The sequence below is a fragment of the Ruditapes philippinarum genome, unplaced genomic scaffold, assembly GCF_026571515.1.
Source record: "Ruditapes philippinarum isolate M1 unplaced genomic scaffold, ASM2657151v2 ctg3820_1_1_1_1, whole genome shotgun sequence".
Taxonomy (NCBI): domain Eukaryota; kingdom Metazoa; phylum Mollusca; class Bivalvia; order Venerida; family Veneridae; genus Ruditapes; species Ruditapes philippinarum.
This window is the reverse complement of record NW_026865720.1, coordinates 128,160-145,709: the sequence shown is the minus strand read 5'-3', so window position 1 is coordinate 145,709 and position 17,550 is coordinate 128,160. Positions and strand designations below refer to the sequence as shown.

Below are 17,550 nucleotides of genomic sequence, written 5' to 3'. Positions count from 1 at the left end.
GGGTAGGAAAACTATGAAAATCGGCTTTTATGGCAATGTGCCCGAAAACTTTTTAGTTTGAAAAAAATTTGATTTAATGCTTAAAAATTTTGCAGCTGTATTTATTTCTATAAAATTTCTGGGATTTGATACCAAATTTTCCACTTTTTTTGTTCTTTGTAAATTTACAGAAAAAAAACCCAAATGCACCACGTTCCCTTTTCAGAAGAGTAACTACATTCCTAAACATTTTTCCCATGGTTTTTTTGAAAATTTAAAATAAGGGATGTTCAAATAATTTTATTGTCGTTAAATGTCTGTAACACTCGTAAGAGGTTGACACTTTACAAAAAGAGAGAGATATTTGATAACTATTAATCTTAATCTTCAGCTGCACACTCGTCCGTTGACAGCAGACGACGTCCCAGGTAATATTCCCCAACACAGTACGGCTCACACGGATCACTGTTTCTATAAAATAATGAGAACTAAAATAAAAACGTAATGGTAGGATGCTAGGATATAGTCCTATTAAAATAGAAGGATTCGAGAAATTTAATGATAAATTAATGTAAGTACTCCATACATGTGATTTGAAGCCCTTAATAAGTGTAAAAATAACAGTCAATAACATAATAAGCCTATGATATACCAGTATCTAAAAAGATATTCTAGTAAGTTGATTCAAATGAAGTTAAATACTTCAGTTGAACTTTAAGTACGACAATACCACGTGAAATTAACTTTGGTCTCTTCACAATCTGAAAACAATGGTATTCTGATCTAAAAACACTTGTATTGTATATCCAACATTGTAATTTTGAAAAAAATAGAACATATACGAGCCCCTCGTATAATTAAGAACCAATTGTACATTTTCCTTCCATGATATATCATTTGTGAATAAAAGTTTCAAACTCGGCGTTGATAAATAATTGTTCTCAGTGTTCTGGATATATGCATTTTAATTGAGCTGCATTGTGCGTTATTTTCTTGCAAATTATGGGGATTTTTAAATCAGTTATTTCAATAGAATTCATATTGTATTGGTTTTGCTATACTTACAGGCATACGGCACGTGGATAGGCCGGACATTTCTTAATGTTACAGGGATTCTCCTTACAAACCCTGGGCTTGGCGTTCGGACACCATCCTACAATAAGCAAGTAAGTATTTTCTAAGTAATCACTTAGAATATACAAGACAGAAACAAAGATGTTGGTTCGTTAGCATTTTTAGCAAAATCCAACTATTTCCTATCGCTGTAGAATACCATAAATCTGCATATACATGTACTTTCAAAATTAAGTACTAGTTTTCATTGAATAGAAAATCCAATATTATCATACGTAATAATTTTCTTGTTTGGGTTCTTTATATCAGATAGTTATATATAATGTACATTAAATGGATTCTACTGAGGTTTCATGACATGATGGGACTGGAAATATGTTTTAGATATTAATGTTCCATTTGACGAATGTCTAAGTCAAAAACTTGTGTTTAAACTTTCAGACCACCCGCTTCTTTCTGTTTTAAGTGCCCGGCTGATTTATCTAAGAAATTCAAATTCTATTTTTGTAGGCTATTGTACCTCAGTTGAGTTCCTTTAATACAATATATAGTTTCTTTTCTTTTTTGTGTGTTTACATAGTTATATTTTCATACTTACGCGGAATCTTCACCTTTCTCCTCTATTGAAAACAAAAAGAATCAAAATTTAAAAACAATTATTTATTTGTCATCCATACTTTAAAAGAAGAGTTGACACCGATTTTCAGACATTATACAAAAGAGCTTAACATCAAAGTATAATTATAATGAATGCTACATTTGGTATCAATTAAGCAAAAAAAAAAACGTTTACAACTAATTATGTAAAAAGTATTCTTTATGCAAATAAAAACGTTATTCTCTTGGCTAAAATGTTTTTGGTATGATAACATTATGTTAACACGTGACAAAATAATTGTGTTAGAAAGAAGTCATTAGTTATTGCTACCTTTTTCCCTTTGCATTCTCTTTTGGACAGCGTTGGTCTACCCTCTATGTAGAAATTACCTTTACACGCTGGTTCACATGGATTATCATTCCTGTAAAAGAATGCTAGTTTAGATTAGAATAATCCACTGTATCTGTTGAATTGAAATTTACAAAAACGGTAATGTATGAATAGGTTGATTAGCATTAAAGAAAGAACAAATATGACGCCATAAGGGCATGTTTGTAAGGGCATGTCACACTATTACAAAAATGTGCGTGATAAAAACCCGCAAGCTTTGTTAAGGAAAAGTATGCTCTGGAAATGGAAAATGATAGCACATGCCAATATGCAACATTGCAGCAAGAATAAAGCTAATATTTTTTTTTGTTAATATCTGGGAAATCTTTTTCAAAAAAAAATCACCCGTATGTGCCAAGACTTAAAAATTAGTCAACGGCATTATGTAACTGCTGATGAGAGAAAAAGGCACGTAAACGTTATGTTCTCTTTACGCATTAGATAGTGTGACTGGTGTATACAAATATCTTGTCATAACTTACAGACACACTGCGTTTGGGAACGCAGGGCATTTCATGACGTCACACGGGTTTACAAAGCAGTTTAACCGAGGACTTCGTCGGCGGCACCATTCTGTAAACAAGATTTATTACAAAAAAGGATCATCAAGTGATATATCATGAAATATAGCCTTGCTGATATAACCATAAGCCCACGGCTTGCGCCTTGGGTTATATTTTATCGCATTCCGGCTATATTTTTCCATGTGTCCCTTCAGCAACTTGTTAAAGTAATACTATTATATGTACTGTTTATAGTGTAATGCTAAATCTACAATTTTAGCATTGGATTCGTTTAATTTGATATGATTTATTTAAAACTACTTTTAATGGACATGGAGTATTCTTACTAATGTAACAAAGAATCATAATAATATGTAGTTCGAATGATACACTTGCAAAAACACCCAAATTTCACAATAAGTTGGATTTTAAGATACAAATGTATACATTTCCCCGGATTCTTGGCCCATAGCAAAATTTAAATTGGAATTTTTTACCTTTTAAAATAAAGCACATTTTTTAAAAAAGCTCAATGTTTTTTTTATCATTTACTCTTGATTGGGTGTTGCTTTTAACAAATTTTTTACATCTTTTTAAAACGTTTAATCGAGAAACTGTTTTTTGTGCTAGATTGTATACTTTATTTATTAAATAGCGCATAAAATTTGGGAAAAATATAAAAAAAATTTTAAAAAAGTATGATTAAAAATTTTTATGAAATAAACCCGCTATATTTAGTTAATGCCAAAAAAGACAAGAAAACATTTTTTGACCATATTTATGAAAATTTTAAAACCCGAATAATTAGTTAAAATAAGACAGAAAAACTTGTGGGGAAATTATTATACTTAAGTGGCATTAACTGGAGATTTATCCTTAAAATGTATGAGTATTTACCCCAATTATCAAGGTTTTCAAAAAAAGACTAATGATGTATCAAATATAGATATATGCGATTGATAGGACACTCGGTACTTTTTTTCAAATGTCCCTCAATTCAAGACCGATAGTAAAAGTTATAAAATATGTTGTTCATACTCAGGGCAAGATAACTATTGAACAATTAAGATATTCATTTGTTGTGATATTAGAACATATTTTTAGCCGAAGACCTTTAAAATCAATTTGACTACCTGTAGAACTTACAGGGGGGAAGGGGGGGGGCTTAATATATGAGGAATTTCCATTGGTTATTTTAAATTACAAATTGAAATTTCCATTGGTTATTTTAAATTACAAATTGAAATCGGGGAATGTCATTTGCTATTCTAAAATAAGATATAAATGACAGTTCTTGGCATTCTAACAAAAACAAATAAAAGATAGTTCTAAAATTAAAAGTACAGGATAGTTCTTTAACTTTCTAGTAAAATTGCTGGAATATTTAAGCTCTGTTTAACAATACTTCCTCCCACAAAACTCATTACATTTTCTAGTGAACAGTTTTTTTTTACACAATTACTTACTGAGCTATATTTTTTTCCAAAATACCGAGACCACCAAGAAAGTTTAAACGATTATGTAAGGTTACTCATAATTTAAGTTCTATGTATATAATTTTTTTCTTAACTACAAGAAATTATAATGACATTGTCATGCAAGCATTGGTTACATTTCTGTACGTATCGAAAACTTGTAAATAACTAATGCAAGTTAACTAGTTTTACTTCGGCCATGTGTCTTTTTAAAAGATTTTTCTCATTTCATATAAGTAATTAAATACCATTAATCATGAGTCTGCTGGTGGCATCTGTTCGAACAGTGCCTTCTTATCTTCGTTAACACTATTCGCTGTTTACTTCATGTTTGGTTGATTTTCTTAAAAATGGTTTTGTCCAGATTTGAAAATAGACAAATGCAGCTAAGATATTTGGCGAAATATGGATCAAATACCTAACAATGAGATGGATGTAAGAAAATCTTAAACAATTATTATCTAATGCAAAGTATTCTTTGATGTGTTTATAACTACAATATTAAATGAGCAGTTAATACAAATAGTAGTAGTAGTACAAATAATGTTCGCAAGTAATTTTTGCTTCTTGCCAATCGTAATAAGTCATTAAGTATATTTTTTCAAAGCAAAAGAAACATTTCAGTGTCAAAGTTAGCAAACATGCGTGGATTATAAGCATCTGTCGCGTCCGATATTGTTCTTATATATATTTCCATATAAGGTAAACATTTATGAACAAGGGCAACATTGTTCGCAAAGCTTTTATTCTTCATAGGGACATTTATAGTAATAAAATCTAGGTTACTTGTATTAATAACCTTGAACAGCTGGCATCATAGTTCAGCTGAACATAGAAATATCTTCTTGGTGGTGAATAAAACCAGTTCTTTAACTTAAATACACTATATATATATAATTCATAATTATTTTAGGACATGATATTTATTGCGATAATATTAAAGGGACTCATTGAGGTTTTTTGGCGTGAAGGGACCGAAAATATTTTTTTCAAGATTTTTGAATAACTAGATGTATGTTTAGACCAATAGCTCATGTACAAAATTTAAGATCATTTAAGTGGACCAGTGGAATTAAGAAAGAATTTCAAAATTTATCATTTAAGGCTTTTGGACCTCAGTGGAGTTCCTTTAAAACAGTGTAAAAGCACTCTCTCTATCAGAGCTTTTTTAACATTTTTTTTTTCATTCTCAAAAACAGCTTTTACCTGATAATTCTTACATTATAGAACATACAAGAAAAGCATTGATGCAAAGCATCAAAGGGCGTCCAAGCAAGAAATGCAGCAAGTGAAGATGAACTAGTACACATATGATGACAAGATATTCTTATAAACTACCAGAAATGTATATCACTTATGAATGAGCGGACGAAAGACATTGTTCATTATGAACTTTGATTGGCATGCTAGAGATTAGAATATTACTTGTTATTTCTTTATGATCGTGGTTATTAATAGCCACGGATATGTTTTTATTTGTTTTTAGTTTTGTTATACTGGGCGCCGGTTTCCCATATGTCCCAGACTAGTCGGCCTCTATTACGATTGCTGGTAACGTAGAGCCTGCAACGGAGGACTTATTCGCCTGCAACGTCGTCGATGTCGTAGAGCCGCGACGGAGGTCTTCTCAAGCTGTCGATCGTCGTAGGCCCTCTCTAGGACCAAATTCTCTCGCTTGTTGAACAAATGACAATAGGAGGAAAGGCACCTCTTCCGGGAGCAGCAGCTCTCTTTAGGGCCACACCCTTCGTCGTTGGTTAGGTCACACCAGCTAAGTGACCTAACTAGGTCACCCATCTGGTGTGACCTATGCCTTCCGAGCGACGTGCACGCCACGAAGGGAAGTCGGAAGGTCCACGGATATACATGTATGCAATCATTTATAATCCATATGTGTAACGCATGATCAACACGTACCACACCTTTGTAATTGTCCCTTATTATGTTATCGCTATTAGCGAAGATCCCCTCTTAAGGTATCTGTTCACACTTTAAGTTAGTAAAAATATGACACTGGTTATATTACCATGTTATTAATAATTGTAATATCTATTAATTTTAATAAAAAAAAAAATACAAATTTTATGAATATTGTTTTCTTTTCTTTTTTGTGTTTTATGTGCTATTTTAATACTGAGTTTTTACTACTCTTTTTTTATCAAAATTGTAAAATAAATTTTAAGAATTCAGTTGTCATATTGACCGACGATTATAAGTCAAAACTTAACTGGAAAAAGTCAGTAAATTATGGTTTATCTTTCAATATATAATATTGTTTATTTTTAAACCATGTACATGTACATTTGTATTTTTCTTTATCATTTTTTAAATTATCAGTCAATTGAATAATTCATAAAATCTAATTTGTAACTTTGAATAATTCCTCGGCATCTTTACTAAACACGGATAACAAATTAAATAAAATGTTTCAAAGTTGATAATGTCATTTTAATACCATAAAAATGTACCTTTTTCTCAATTATTGTACATATCACGGATTTATATTATATATAAAATAAATCCGTGTACATATTTATTGTTTTTATCTCATATAGATAAAATGAAACATGCTATTGTTGTTTTTTTTTCTGATTGTAACGATATCAAACATCTACTCCAAAACCGGGAGAGACAGGACAATAAACGTCCGGTCACTAGTAAATCCCGGTCAAAATAGACCGGGAGAGACCGGTAATTACCGATAGGAGTGATAAATAGATATATCTATAAATAGATTTTTGGAATATTTAGGCCATCAACTGATCTTTCTAGGATACATGTCCAACAATAACATACCATGATAACCCACTGTGTACTACAAAATGATTAATAAAAAACCCCGAATAGCGCGATTTATTGACGGAAAAGGTTATTTCATTTGAAAATGTTTGCATTGCGAAATTCTCCAGTTCGCTATTCATTGTAACATATTGCGACATTTCATTCTTAATTAATAATCAAGCACCCTCCTACCGATCGGAATGATCGGCTTTTATTATGACCGACTAAAAGGCTCGAGAAGTTGCTGTCGCCCTTTCACAAAATCTGATTTCATTCCATAAGGGCGCCGCGCTAATCAATTGAATAATTCATAAAATCTAATTTGTAACTTTGAATAATTCCTCGGCATCTTTACTAAACACGGATAACAAATTAAATAAAATGTTTCAAAGTTGATAATGTCATTTTAATACCATAAAAATGTACCTTTTTCTCAATTATTGTACATATCACGGATTTATATTACATATAAATCCGTGTACATATTTATTGTTTTTATCTCATATAGATAAAATGAAACATGCTATTGTTGTTGTTTTTTTTTGTAATTGTAACGATATCAAACATCTACTCCAAAACCGGGAGAGACAGGACAATAAACGTCCGGTCACTAGTAAATCCCGGTCAAAATAGACCGGGAGAGACCGGTAATTACCGATAGGAGTGATAAATAGATATATCTATAAATAGATTTTTGGAATATTTAGGTCATCAACTGATCTTTCTAGGATACATGTACAACAATAACATACCATGATAACCCACTGTGTACTACAAAACGATAAATAAAAAACCCCGAAGAGCGCGATTTATTGACGGAAAAGGTTATTTCATTTGAAAATGTTTGCATTGCGAAATTCTCCAGTTCGCTATTCATTGTAACATATCGCGACATTTCATTCTTAATTAATAATCAAGCACCCTCATACCGATCGGAATGATCGGCTTTTATTATGACCGACTAAAAGGCTCGAGAAGTTGCTGTCGCCCTTTCACAAAATCTGATTTCATTCCATAAGGGCGCCGCGCTTCGGCGCGGACGCCAATAACTCGATGTTTTAACTAGAGACTATACTATAACAGCATGATAAATGTTCAACGGGAAAATAATTCTGTCAATTTGTACAAAATTATGACACGAAAGTACGTTTCGCAAAGCTTTCCAGTACTTAGAATCATATAAAATTTGTTAAAGAATCAATATCTCAAACAATCGAACGGATCAAAGTTATTGGAAAATGTATAAAACATCTTGCATTGTCGAATTTTCGTTGGTTTTAGAAACTTATCATTTATACTTGTATTCTTCACAAATCACTATTAAGTAATGTTCATTTCACATGTTAAATGAGATCTACTGAGGTTTAAAAAAACAACCTAAAAATTTTGAAAGTTTGACATGGAACAAGTCAAGCACTTAAAATGGAAAATGGTAAAATCTGCAAAGGATAGTAAAGAATATAATAGCCGCGTCACGACAAAACCAATATAATGGGTTTGCGACCAGCATGGATCCAGACCAGCCTGCGCATCAGCGCAGTCTGATCAGGATCTATGCTGTTCGCTTACCAACTCTTATACAAGTGGAGAAACTGACAGCGAACAGCATGGATCCTGATCAGACTGCGTGGTTTTGTCATGACGCGGCTCATATTTAGAATTAAATTTTATATCAATTTTTCTTTTTGCGATTCTTAGCCCGATTTCAAAAGATAATGGTCGCAACGCTTTTCATTTTTTGATCAATTTGTCCAATAAAAATGATAATTCTGGCGAGGAATGAACTAAAAAAAGGGTATCTGTCCAGACCTACATCAAATGGTACACAAATCTCGAAAATTATTTCCAGTCAAGAAACCACAGTTGTGTCCCTTTAAAGTTTAGTATGTCATTGTTCGAAAATGTCGAAAGAGTAATACGAAATGAATATTCAAATTAAGATGAAAGGATACCTGGCGTGTAATATTGCAATTCTTTAATCATTTGAATACATAAAATAATTATTTTTGCTTTAAATGAATAAAAAAATCCATTTCGGTTAAAAAGTGGTTCATATATTCAGAAAATGATTTATATGAAGATACAATGAAAAACAGTATGATAAAAGATAAACAATTAAAATGTTCTCCACGTAATCGAATTGATTAATCGTGTCATTAGTGAAACGTTATTCTATCGCACTGGTAATAAACTATCGCTTTTTTATACAATTATGCTTCATCATCGGTATTCTAAGAAATGCAGGAGAAAATTATTTTATTACACAGATGTCATGATAATTATATTTTCAAGTATTCACGGGAACAGGGTATATTTGAAAGACACTGACAGGAATGAATGTTTTTAGATACATGTTGATATAAACAAGAAAAATACATGGTAATAGTAGGTCAATGAGATTAAGTGCAAAGGAATAAAGAAACGTCTATCAAAACTCTTTAAAATCAGCAGAAATCTTTCAGCAACATTAATTATCGACTCTTCCAAATGGAATTACGACATAACGATATTACTAGGAAATGTTTAATGTAATATACATGTATTGTTTGTCGAGCATGCGCTCACTTTAACTTTTCATTTATTGTTCAGGAACTATCAAGATGTTCAGGTGAAAGTTTGGAATGACTTTACATTTTGTAATATTTGCCTGATAATCAATAACCACGTGACCCACATTAATATCTTTAAAAAAATCCTTCTGAAATTATCGGTTATGTTCAATTTATGGAAATAGTAGTGCAGTCTAAGGTAATCTTTTTATATTTAAGACATCTTTTATATTTTTTAATTATCAATAATTGTTCAATTGCAAATAAAAGTACATGTTTAAAAATGTAAATCCTTTGAAATGTATCTCAGCATGTAAGTATAAAAAGGGCATAATGCCACTGTAAATAATAAAGATCATATTTTTTTCTTCTTTTTATTCAGAATTTGAAGATATTTTATCAGTTAACATTGCAGTTAATAACTTATGCATGTAATTATTTTTTGCAACATGTGATCCTGGCATTTTAGTATTCGCGTGTCTTTTAATTTCCTCTTCTGCCCTGACATTCAGCTTGTGAAAGTCTTCTTACCCGACCTCCTCGACGACGTATATAGAAATTGCCGCTGCAGGACGGCTCACAGGGATTATCAGCTCTGTAGCAAATAAAACAAGGCTTTAAAAGTGCAAGTAACCGTTCGTAAGGTGCTCATGCCAAATTATTGCAGTCATAATTTTTTCTTTACCTAATAATAATCAACTTTGACGTATATAACAACATTAAAATAATGATTGAAAGGGAAAGACTACAAGTGAACCCAATACATATTTTACAACATCAGCGACCAAACATGATGATAATATATACACATACAAAAAGTGGTGTCAGTTCTTTTTTGTGATACAAAAAATAAAAGCAATTTATTATATCTTGTTACTAAAGCATTAATTTGCATTTACAATACTGTCAATGAAATAATCAAACAATTTTAGTTGACAGTCTTAACCTTTTTTCTTCCAAAAGTAGATAAAAATACTTTTTTCAACTTTTTTTCGTTCAGAGTTTACAAATCTAACTTGTTAACTTACAAACATTTAGCTCTTGGATATCGTGGGCATGTCAGTACACTGCATGGGTAGGCGAAACATCTTATTCGTGGGCTACCCGCAGGGCACCAGGCTTCAAAAAAATCAAATCACAGATTTGGTAACAATATCATACATTTTACTTACCAAAAAGAAAAACGAGATTCGAAACAAACTTAATACTCAAAATTATGATATTTTATTACAATGAGTGTGGTAATGCTAACCTTTTTTCTGGAAAATCATGATAAAAATACAAATGTCAGTTTTGAAAATTCGAGAAAAAAGGTAAAAACTGACGAAAAAATGAGACTAAGCGTTTCAAATTAGACTTATAAATATTTGAATATAAAATAAATATAAAATAATAAAGAAAATATAATGTATACAACTGTACAACGGTTTCCTGTTGGTTTACCTGGTATCCCTGGGGGATTGTGTCCTGAAATAAAATGGAAACGAATTCAATGAAAAAGATCTGTCTTTAAAGAACAAACATATTTAAACGATACTTCTTTCTATAAAATATTTAATACAATCGTTGAAACATTGTTCATGTAGTTACATTTGAAAACAGAAAAAAGACCTGTAAATAGTACTATAATAGTGATAGTAGAGCAGCTGTCTGCTCACCTAAAGACGCAGTCAAAATAATAGTAACAGATTTTTTAAGTCACATTTAAGGCGATAAAAACAGAACGATACATACAAGTTTATTTTATCCCCGATGAATTACCCAAAGATAAGTTACCAACAACAATTTACACAATGTAAGAAACAACAACAAAGAAACATTTGCATGAAGAAATGTCTCTTTTCATACTAACCTCCACCATTACACTCCCTTCTAGAAAGCCTTGATCTTCCTTCTATATAAAAATGACCGCTACAGGACGGCTCACACGGGTTGTCATTCCTTAAAAGATAATTATATGAAAAGTCCATTTTTTTGTTCTTTTTTCTTTTTTATTGTTGTTGTTATTTGGCGGAGGTCGGGATGTTTTCATTTTTCGTGTGTGGGGGTGGGGGGGGGGCTGAGAATTTTTGTTTGTTTGTATTTCTGTATCAACCAATGCCACGCACACCTTGACATGAAGATAACGCACACAGAAATACGAAGCCAAGCAGAAGCAGTGACATCAATTTTTCAAAAAGTATATAGTACAACTGAAGAAAAGAAGTAGCAGCAAAACCCAGTGCGACTAGAAGTTGTATTGCTGTTCGTGTAGGTTCAAAAACCGGTCATATGCTAGCCGTTGTTTCCTTTAGCAAACAAATTTAACTGGTTGGTTCCAGAAGCAGATTCGGTGGTGTATCTATAAGCTTATAGTTTTCTACACAATCAAACTGAGAAACATTCTGTATGACCTCACTGAAGAGAAAGAAGTACGGCCGCCAAATGGGGCGTGTTGTATATATAACAGTTCAAGCTATGTGAACAATTCAAAATAATTGCTTATCAATATTAGCGATCATTGCATGGACATACATTTTAAGGTATTACATATAAATCACTAGCAGTAACTTTTTGTTACAAAAGAATTCAAAACACGTACAGACAAATTGCTCCAGGAAAAGATGGGCATCTATCTACATCACACGGGTTGGCAAAACAACGTATCCGTGGACTGCCAGGCGAACACCATCCTACCAAACATTAATTAAAGTTCACAAAATGAGTTATCCATAAAATCCAATATAATTGCAACTCAATAAAGGTGAGTTAACACTTATTTAGTTAACAGTAGGGGATTGTGTTGTGACTATACGTTAACAATATTTAGAAATCATCGAAACAATGTTGTTTGTATATAAAATATTTGGCTACTTGTGTTCAGAACTGTTCTAATAACGAGAATAATGAGTTTTTCAGTTATGTAAATGTACAAATAAAATTTATCTAGTTGGAAAAAAAGAATACATGAAATATTTACAAAATATAAAAAGACCTATACAATACTTGGTATTCTTCCACCTACAAGGAAAATAAAAATGAATTTAAGTTTGCTGTTAATTTCGCACAAATAAATACATGTATCAAGAAAAAGTAGTACATACAATAAACAATTCAACATTGTCATATTAAAAAAACGAGTATAAGATGTTAACAACTATGTTGATGTAACATTAAATGCGCAGGCTGGTCTGAATCCATGCTGGTCGCAAACGCATTATGTTGGTTTTGTCGTGACACGGCTCATTTAGGAACACTGATCGCCGTATATTTTGTAAGTATTCGTGAAATTTATTACTTTTACTGTCGTTATAAATGCATTTGTACTATATCCGTTTAAATATGTACGTATATTTTCGTAATATATAAAATGCGTCTGTGACAATCGTGTCGCGCTGTTAATGGTATATATTTGTAATTAATGATTTTGTTTTTCCTTGAGGTTAACATTTTTTAACGACGATAGAAGAACATTTAAAAAACATGTCTCAAACAACAAATAAAGTGAAACAATTTAAGGACAATGTTGCAGGTTACAGTCCGGTGCTTTTAATGTTTTGTTTGTTACAGAGTATCGGTTTCAGCGAGAGACATAATCTGGACATTGTGGGTTCGATTCCCGGACTGGCCAACTAAAATTACTAATCAGTCTTTCGGATGAGACTTTAAATCGGGGTCCCGTGTATGAGTACTTAAACACGTGGCACGCTAAAGAACCAGGAGAAGCTACTGGAATCGGGGCATCTTTCTGTATCAGTATCTCGCACTATCCTCTAAAATCTAAAATGACTAATACTCTTCTGGAGGACTCGTCCATAAGGGCAATCGGTGGCGAGTATAAATAAACTCAAATACACACATTTTTAATGTTAATGCGATTTTTTGTTTAAATGACAAATTGTTCTGGTCCCCAGACTTCTTCCTTACCTATATATTTCGAATAGTTAAAAAGTGTATGTAGTTTTAGAGATATTGTATAATACCATGGCAGAAGTCGTTCTAAAATAGACTTTAATTTGAACAAACTATAGAATGTTAAAACCTATATATATTATAATATTTGTTTATCAGTATATGACTACAATATATTAACTACAACACACACCTGCTGGTCTATTTCCGGGCTGAGGACGTCTTCGAGCAGTATATTGGTCTGAAAATGTTTCACATATAATTTTTAAAAGAAATTTACTCAGTTACAAAGTGCTCCTTTTAAACATGTATTATGTAGGGAAAAATGGACGTTTCTTTGAATATGTTCAACCTGTAAAACCGGATTTTAATGTAAAGTAAAATATTTTTTGTTTAGAAATCTAACCGATTTAGCAAATTGATAACATAGTCAACAAAGAATCAGCAGTGATTTATGGAATGGATAAGCAAAGAAAGGCTTAACTTGCACGCGTATAAGTAATACAAACGTTTATCTATTGGGAAATATGTGAAAGCTGTTATCCAGCTTGCTCACAGATGGTCGGTGAGTTTATTTAGAAGTCAGCCCGTGGCCTGAACTACTGCATGAAGGTCACCGAGGTCCTCCTTCACCAGTAAAGCTGGAAGGTCGCCTTCTGAAATAATTTCAAATAAACAATTTCTGTGTGACCATGAATAAATAAATGAATAAATTAGATATAAAAAACTTACCTTGTGATGCAGTGTACATAACAAGTCCTATAACTAGAAATATCAAACTTGTATACAAAGACATCATAAATTTTTATGTTTAAAGAAAAATATATTTATATTCGGCGGAAATATTATCCGTCGTTTTATCTTTAGGCAAATATTTCTTATGTTGTAATGTTCATTTTACAAGTTCATGCTAAGTTCGTGTAAAATTATTGTCGTTAATTAAACACAAAAACACAAGGATTTTGTCATTAACTTTATGTGATTGATGTGCGTATAGGTGCAATGTCATTTGTTCTCTTTATTTATTCAAAATGGTGGTGATGTAAACAAGTATAACACTTAAACATCACTTTTGGTTGTTATATAAAATCACTATAAAATATCATTTCTTATATTTATAACAAACGCATATTTTCTAGGTAGGTAGATATTAAACAGAGTCTGTTATAGCAGTAAGGAGGTAAGGAGCAAGTACTAAGATCGAAAAAAAAAGCTCATAGTATTCTCAATCAGAGTTGGTGGTTATTGGTTTAAACATATTTATTTAAGTCCGATTGGGAAATAAGTTCTTGCAACTTATAATAATAACTTTAGAGCCCTCTTTCTGGAACCAACAAGTACTGGTGTCATAATGAAGAAACATGGTCGTGACCCAATTAGGGTTCGAACCCATGATTCGTGTGTTGAGAGGCAGACACCTTAACCACTAGGCCACCACTAATGTCAACTTAATGCATGGGAAACGCTTAAATGGCAACAACGTAAATTTATTGCAATGTAAGGACAGCTTTTGGAAATTTAGTTCTGTTCAAGTAAGCCAAGTCGTCGTAAACATCCATGTCATTTTTGTGTGTTGGAAATTCCCCGTTAAAGGACAAAAAGTAATTATTTTGTCAAAGCACATTGTTTTGCGTAACTGAAAATCGGATTTCAGAACACAACGAACCGTCAATGAAATATTACTGGCGTTTTAAAGGGAATAAATTCAGTTTTTATTTTTGAATTTTTATTAATAATAATTCTTTACGGATAATTGATCTGGAATTCTGTTAAGATGACTGCATTCTTTTGTTGCAAGGAGGTGACAAATAAGTGCAACAGGCAGATAAACACATGTCATATTTTAACATTTAAAACCAAGGTTTCATGACAACAAATTGCAAGTTAACAACATCATTGCTGCATGTTAAACTCTTGGCTCACGACACAACCAATCGGGAACTAAGTCCCCGTGCAGATAGAAGTGTCCGGTGCACGCCGGGTCACATGGATCGTCGTTTCTGAAATAAGAAAATTCTATTTTAAGCATGTGTTTCTTAATATTTTTTGCTCATACGGATGACACATTTCACATAAACATTACAATTCATTAGTACATCATCAGTGTTTTGCTATTAAGCATTGAAATGTGTTGTTGTTTTTTTTACTTTGATATGACGATGTGTCACAAAGAACATATTGGCCCCTATTACCATTTTAATAAATGAGGTGATTCAGACATCAAAATGCTTAGATGTAGCAGTCAACGGTATACAGCAGGGTTATGACTTTTATTTTATTAAAGTAAGCCTTGATACATCAATGGTTAAATACATGAATCGTTAGTATGTGTAATTAATGTGTATATATGAGTGTGTACCATATTTACGGTCTTATTTATCAAAAGTATGAATAAGAGATAAGTATGAACTATATTAATCAGTAAAAAACGTTTTGAAAAATAGCAGTTTTTATAAAATCAACATACACGCATACAGCCATTGGAAAAGCTGGACATCTACTAACTTGACATGGATTTACAAAGCAGTATCTCATGACTGGCTGGCACCATGCTAAAATAATATATAAATCCTATTTCACATAAAGAAAGCCCTACTGGTCAATATCGGTAATATTGCACATAAAACTGGTGCGTGTTTTCTGTGACAATAAAAATGAATTAATGCTTTGTCTTCATTAAAAGAGTAACGAATGTGGAAGTTAATTAACAAATGAAAATTTAACAATAAGGAAATACGTGTACATTATTTTTACATAATCGAAATGTATATCATTTTCAGAACATTACATGAGATCAAACTTGAATCATGCTAAAATTAGTTAAATTTTTGATGGAAAGATTTATGGTTCTATATAAATAATTCATCAATTGTATAATGCTCAGTGTTAAGGACGATGTGAAAATGACCAGTGAAGAAAATATCAACTTACGCGAGAAGATGTTTATTTAGAACAAGATGTTAATCATAAAATAAAATAAAACAAAATATACGTTACATGGTCGTCCTCCAGCGCTGGCCCCATCTATGAAATGGAATAAACTTTATTGTGACTACAATGCTACAATGCAAAAAGACTCTCTCTCTCTTTCTCATGTTCTGTATTTCTTTATAGAAGAAATTAAAAGAATGAATGTTTGACATTCAGTTTTTGCCAGTATTTGCATTACCTGTGCATTAAGTAGTATTTTTATTGATGCAATCAAGCTAAAACAGTCTTTATATTTTATAAATATCTAAAAAAAAAACCTAGCTATTTGCATAAGAATATCTTATTTTGAAATAGAATTTACGAAGTATATTGCAAAATTGTTAAATAATAAGAATAAATTATGATAATACAAACAAGGATCAATTGCGAATCCATATAAAAAATAATTTAATTCGAATAAAAACACAACATACATTTCTTATTTTTGTCAATAAAATAGTATAAGATCTTACACATGACAATCTCAAGAAATAAGATTTTTAAAAAAAATGGGTACATGTATATTGGCTTACGTGTAACAAAATTTAATAAGATTGTACATGTGAGAATAAATTTGGTCTTACAATTTTGTGGTCGTAATGGTCGCCGGTATTGAATCTGCATGTCGCCTGCCATAGTGTTGTATCCATCTGAAATGTTATAGTTTTTAAGCATTTTTCATTTATTTTTAATCAGGTAAAATCCGGTTAACCAATAAATAGATTTTTTAATCTAAGATTTATCCATTTCAAATGATATTTTGGAGATGTTTTTGTCTTGTTTATGTAGTACATTAATTTTACCTTGTGCCCGGATCTGGTAAAGAAGTCCGAAAACTAACAAAGTTACAAACAAGTGCATGATGAAGTCCGCTTTTGCTAGAAAAACTGATAAAATACAGGAGAGACTTTACCATTCTATTTAGACACCAATAAATTAGTCCAATTCTTTTATACATGCTAATAAGTTCAGTTAAAGTTCATGGAAAATTGGCGGAATAAAATTTGTAAATTGACATTGCAGTCTAGGAAATAATGGGAGATATAAACTCACGGACTCAGTAATGCACTATTAAATATAATTTATACTTCACGATGATGGTTAGATTGACTATGACATTTAAAGTTAATACCTAGTAAATTAGTTAGAAATGTTTATTTCATCTACTTTTGAAAATAACGAGAGAATTGTGCAGTAGTAACCATGTTAACGCAGAACTGTGCAACTCTGGCCGAAACGAAGGTTAAGCTGTATGACTGAATACACTGAAGGACTTTACTAACTTCACAGTTCATATAATTTACATATTTGACAACAAAACCAACATAGTGCGTTTATCC

At 31.6% G+C, this 17,550-nt stretch overlaps 3 protein-coding genes across 4 annotated transcripts; all 3 read right to left on the bottom strand.

The window, feature by feature from the left end:
- Nucleotides 1-265: 265 nt before the first annotated feature.
- Nucleotides 266-2,677, bottom strand: LOC132730086 (uncharacterized). The gene is made up of 5 exons (XM_060715943.1): nucleotides 2,524-2,677; nucleotides 1,982-2,072; nucleotides 1,652-1,673; nucleotides 1,045-1,132; nucleotides 266-450 (listed from the first exon to the last, which is right to left on the bottom strand). The coding sequence occupies exons 1-5, from the start codon at nucleotides 2,556-2,558 to the stop codon at nucleotides 360-362; spliced, it is 327 nt and encodes a 108-aa protein (XP_060571926.1). The 5' UTR covers nucleotides 2,559-2,677; the 3' UTR covers nucleotides 266-359.
- A 7,029-nt stretch (nucleotides 2,678-9,706) lies between these two features.
- Nucleotides 9,707-14,201, bottom strand: LOC132730081 (uncharacterized). 2 transcript variants are annotated; one of them, XM_060715937.1, is made up of 8 exons: nucleotides 13,973-14,198; nucleotides 13,434-13,481; nucleotides 12,335-12,349; nucleotides 11,931-12,021; nucleotides 11,202-11,290; nucleotides 10,793-10,816; nucleotides 10,378-10,468; nucleotides 9,709-9,944 (listed from the first exon to the last, which is right to left on the bottom strand). In XM_060715937.1, the coding sequence occupies exons 1-8, from the start codon at nucleotides 14,037-14,039 to the stop codon at nucleotides 9,833-9,835; spliced, it is 537 nt and encodes a 178-aa protein (XP_060571920.1). In that variant the 5' UTR covers nucleotides 14,040-14,198; the 3' UTR covers nucleotides 9,709-9,832. The 2 variants fall into 2 exon arrangements, with proteins under 2 accessions (XP_060571921.1, XP_060571920.1); XM_060715938.1 differs by lacking the exon at nucleotides 13,434-13,481 and having other exon boundaries at nucleotides 9,707-9,944; nucleotides 13,973-14,201.
- Nucleotides 14,202-15,065: 864 nt separating this feature from the next.
- On the bottom strand, nucleotides 15,066-17,171 carry LOC132730082 (uncharacterized). The gene is made up of 5 exons (XM_060715939.1): nucleotides 17,014-17,171; nucleotides 16,795-16,860; nucleotides 16,238-16,264; nucleotides 15,708-15,792; nucleotides 15,066-15,240 (listed from the first exon to the last, which is right to left on the bottom strand). The coding sequence occupies exons 1-5, from the start codon at nucleotides 17,069-17,071 to the stop codon at nucleotides 15,147-15,149; spliced, it is 330 nt and encodes a 109-aa protein (XP_060571922.1). The 5' UTR covers nucleotides 17,072-17,171; the 3' UTR covers nucleotides 15,066-15,146.
- Nucleotides 17,172-17,550: the final 379 nt, after the last annotated feature.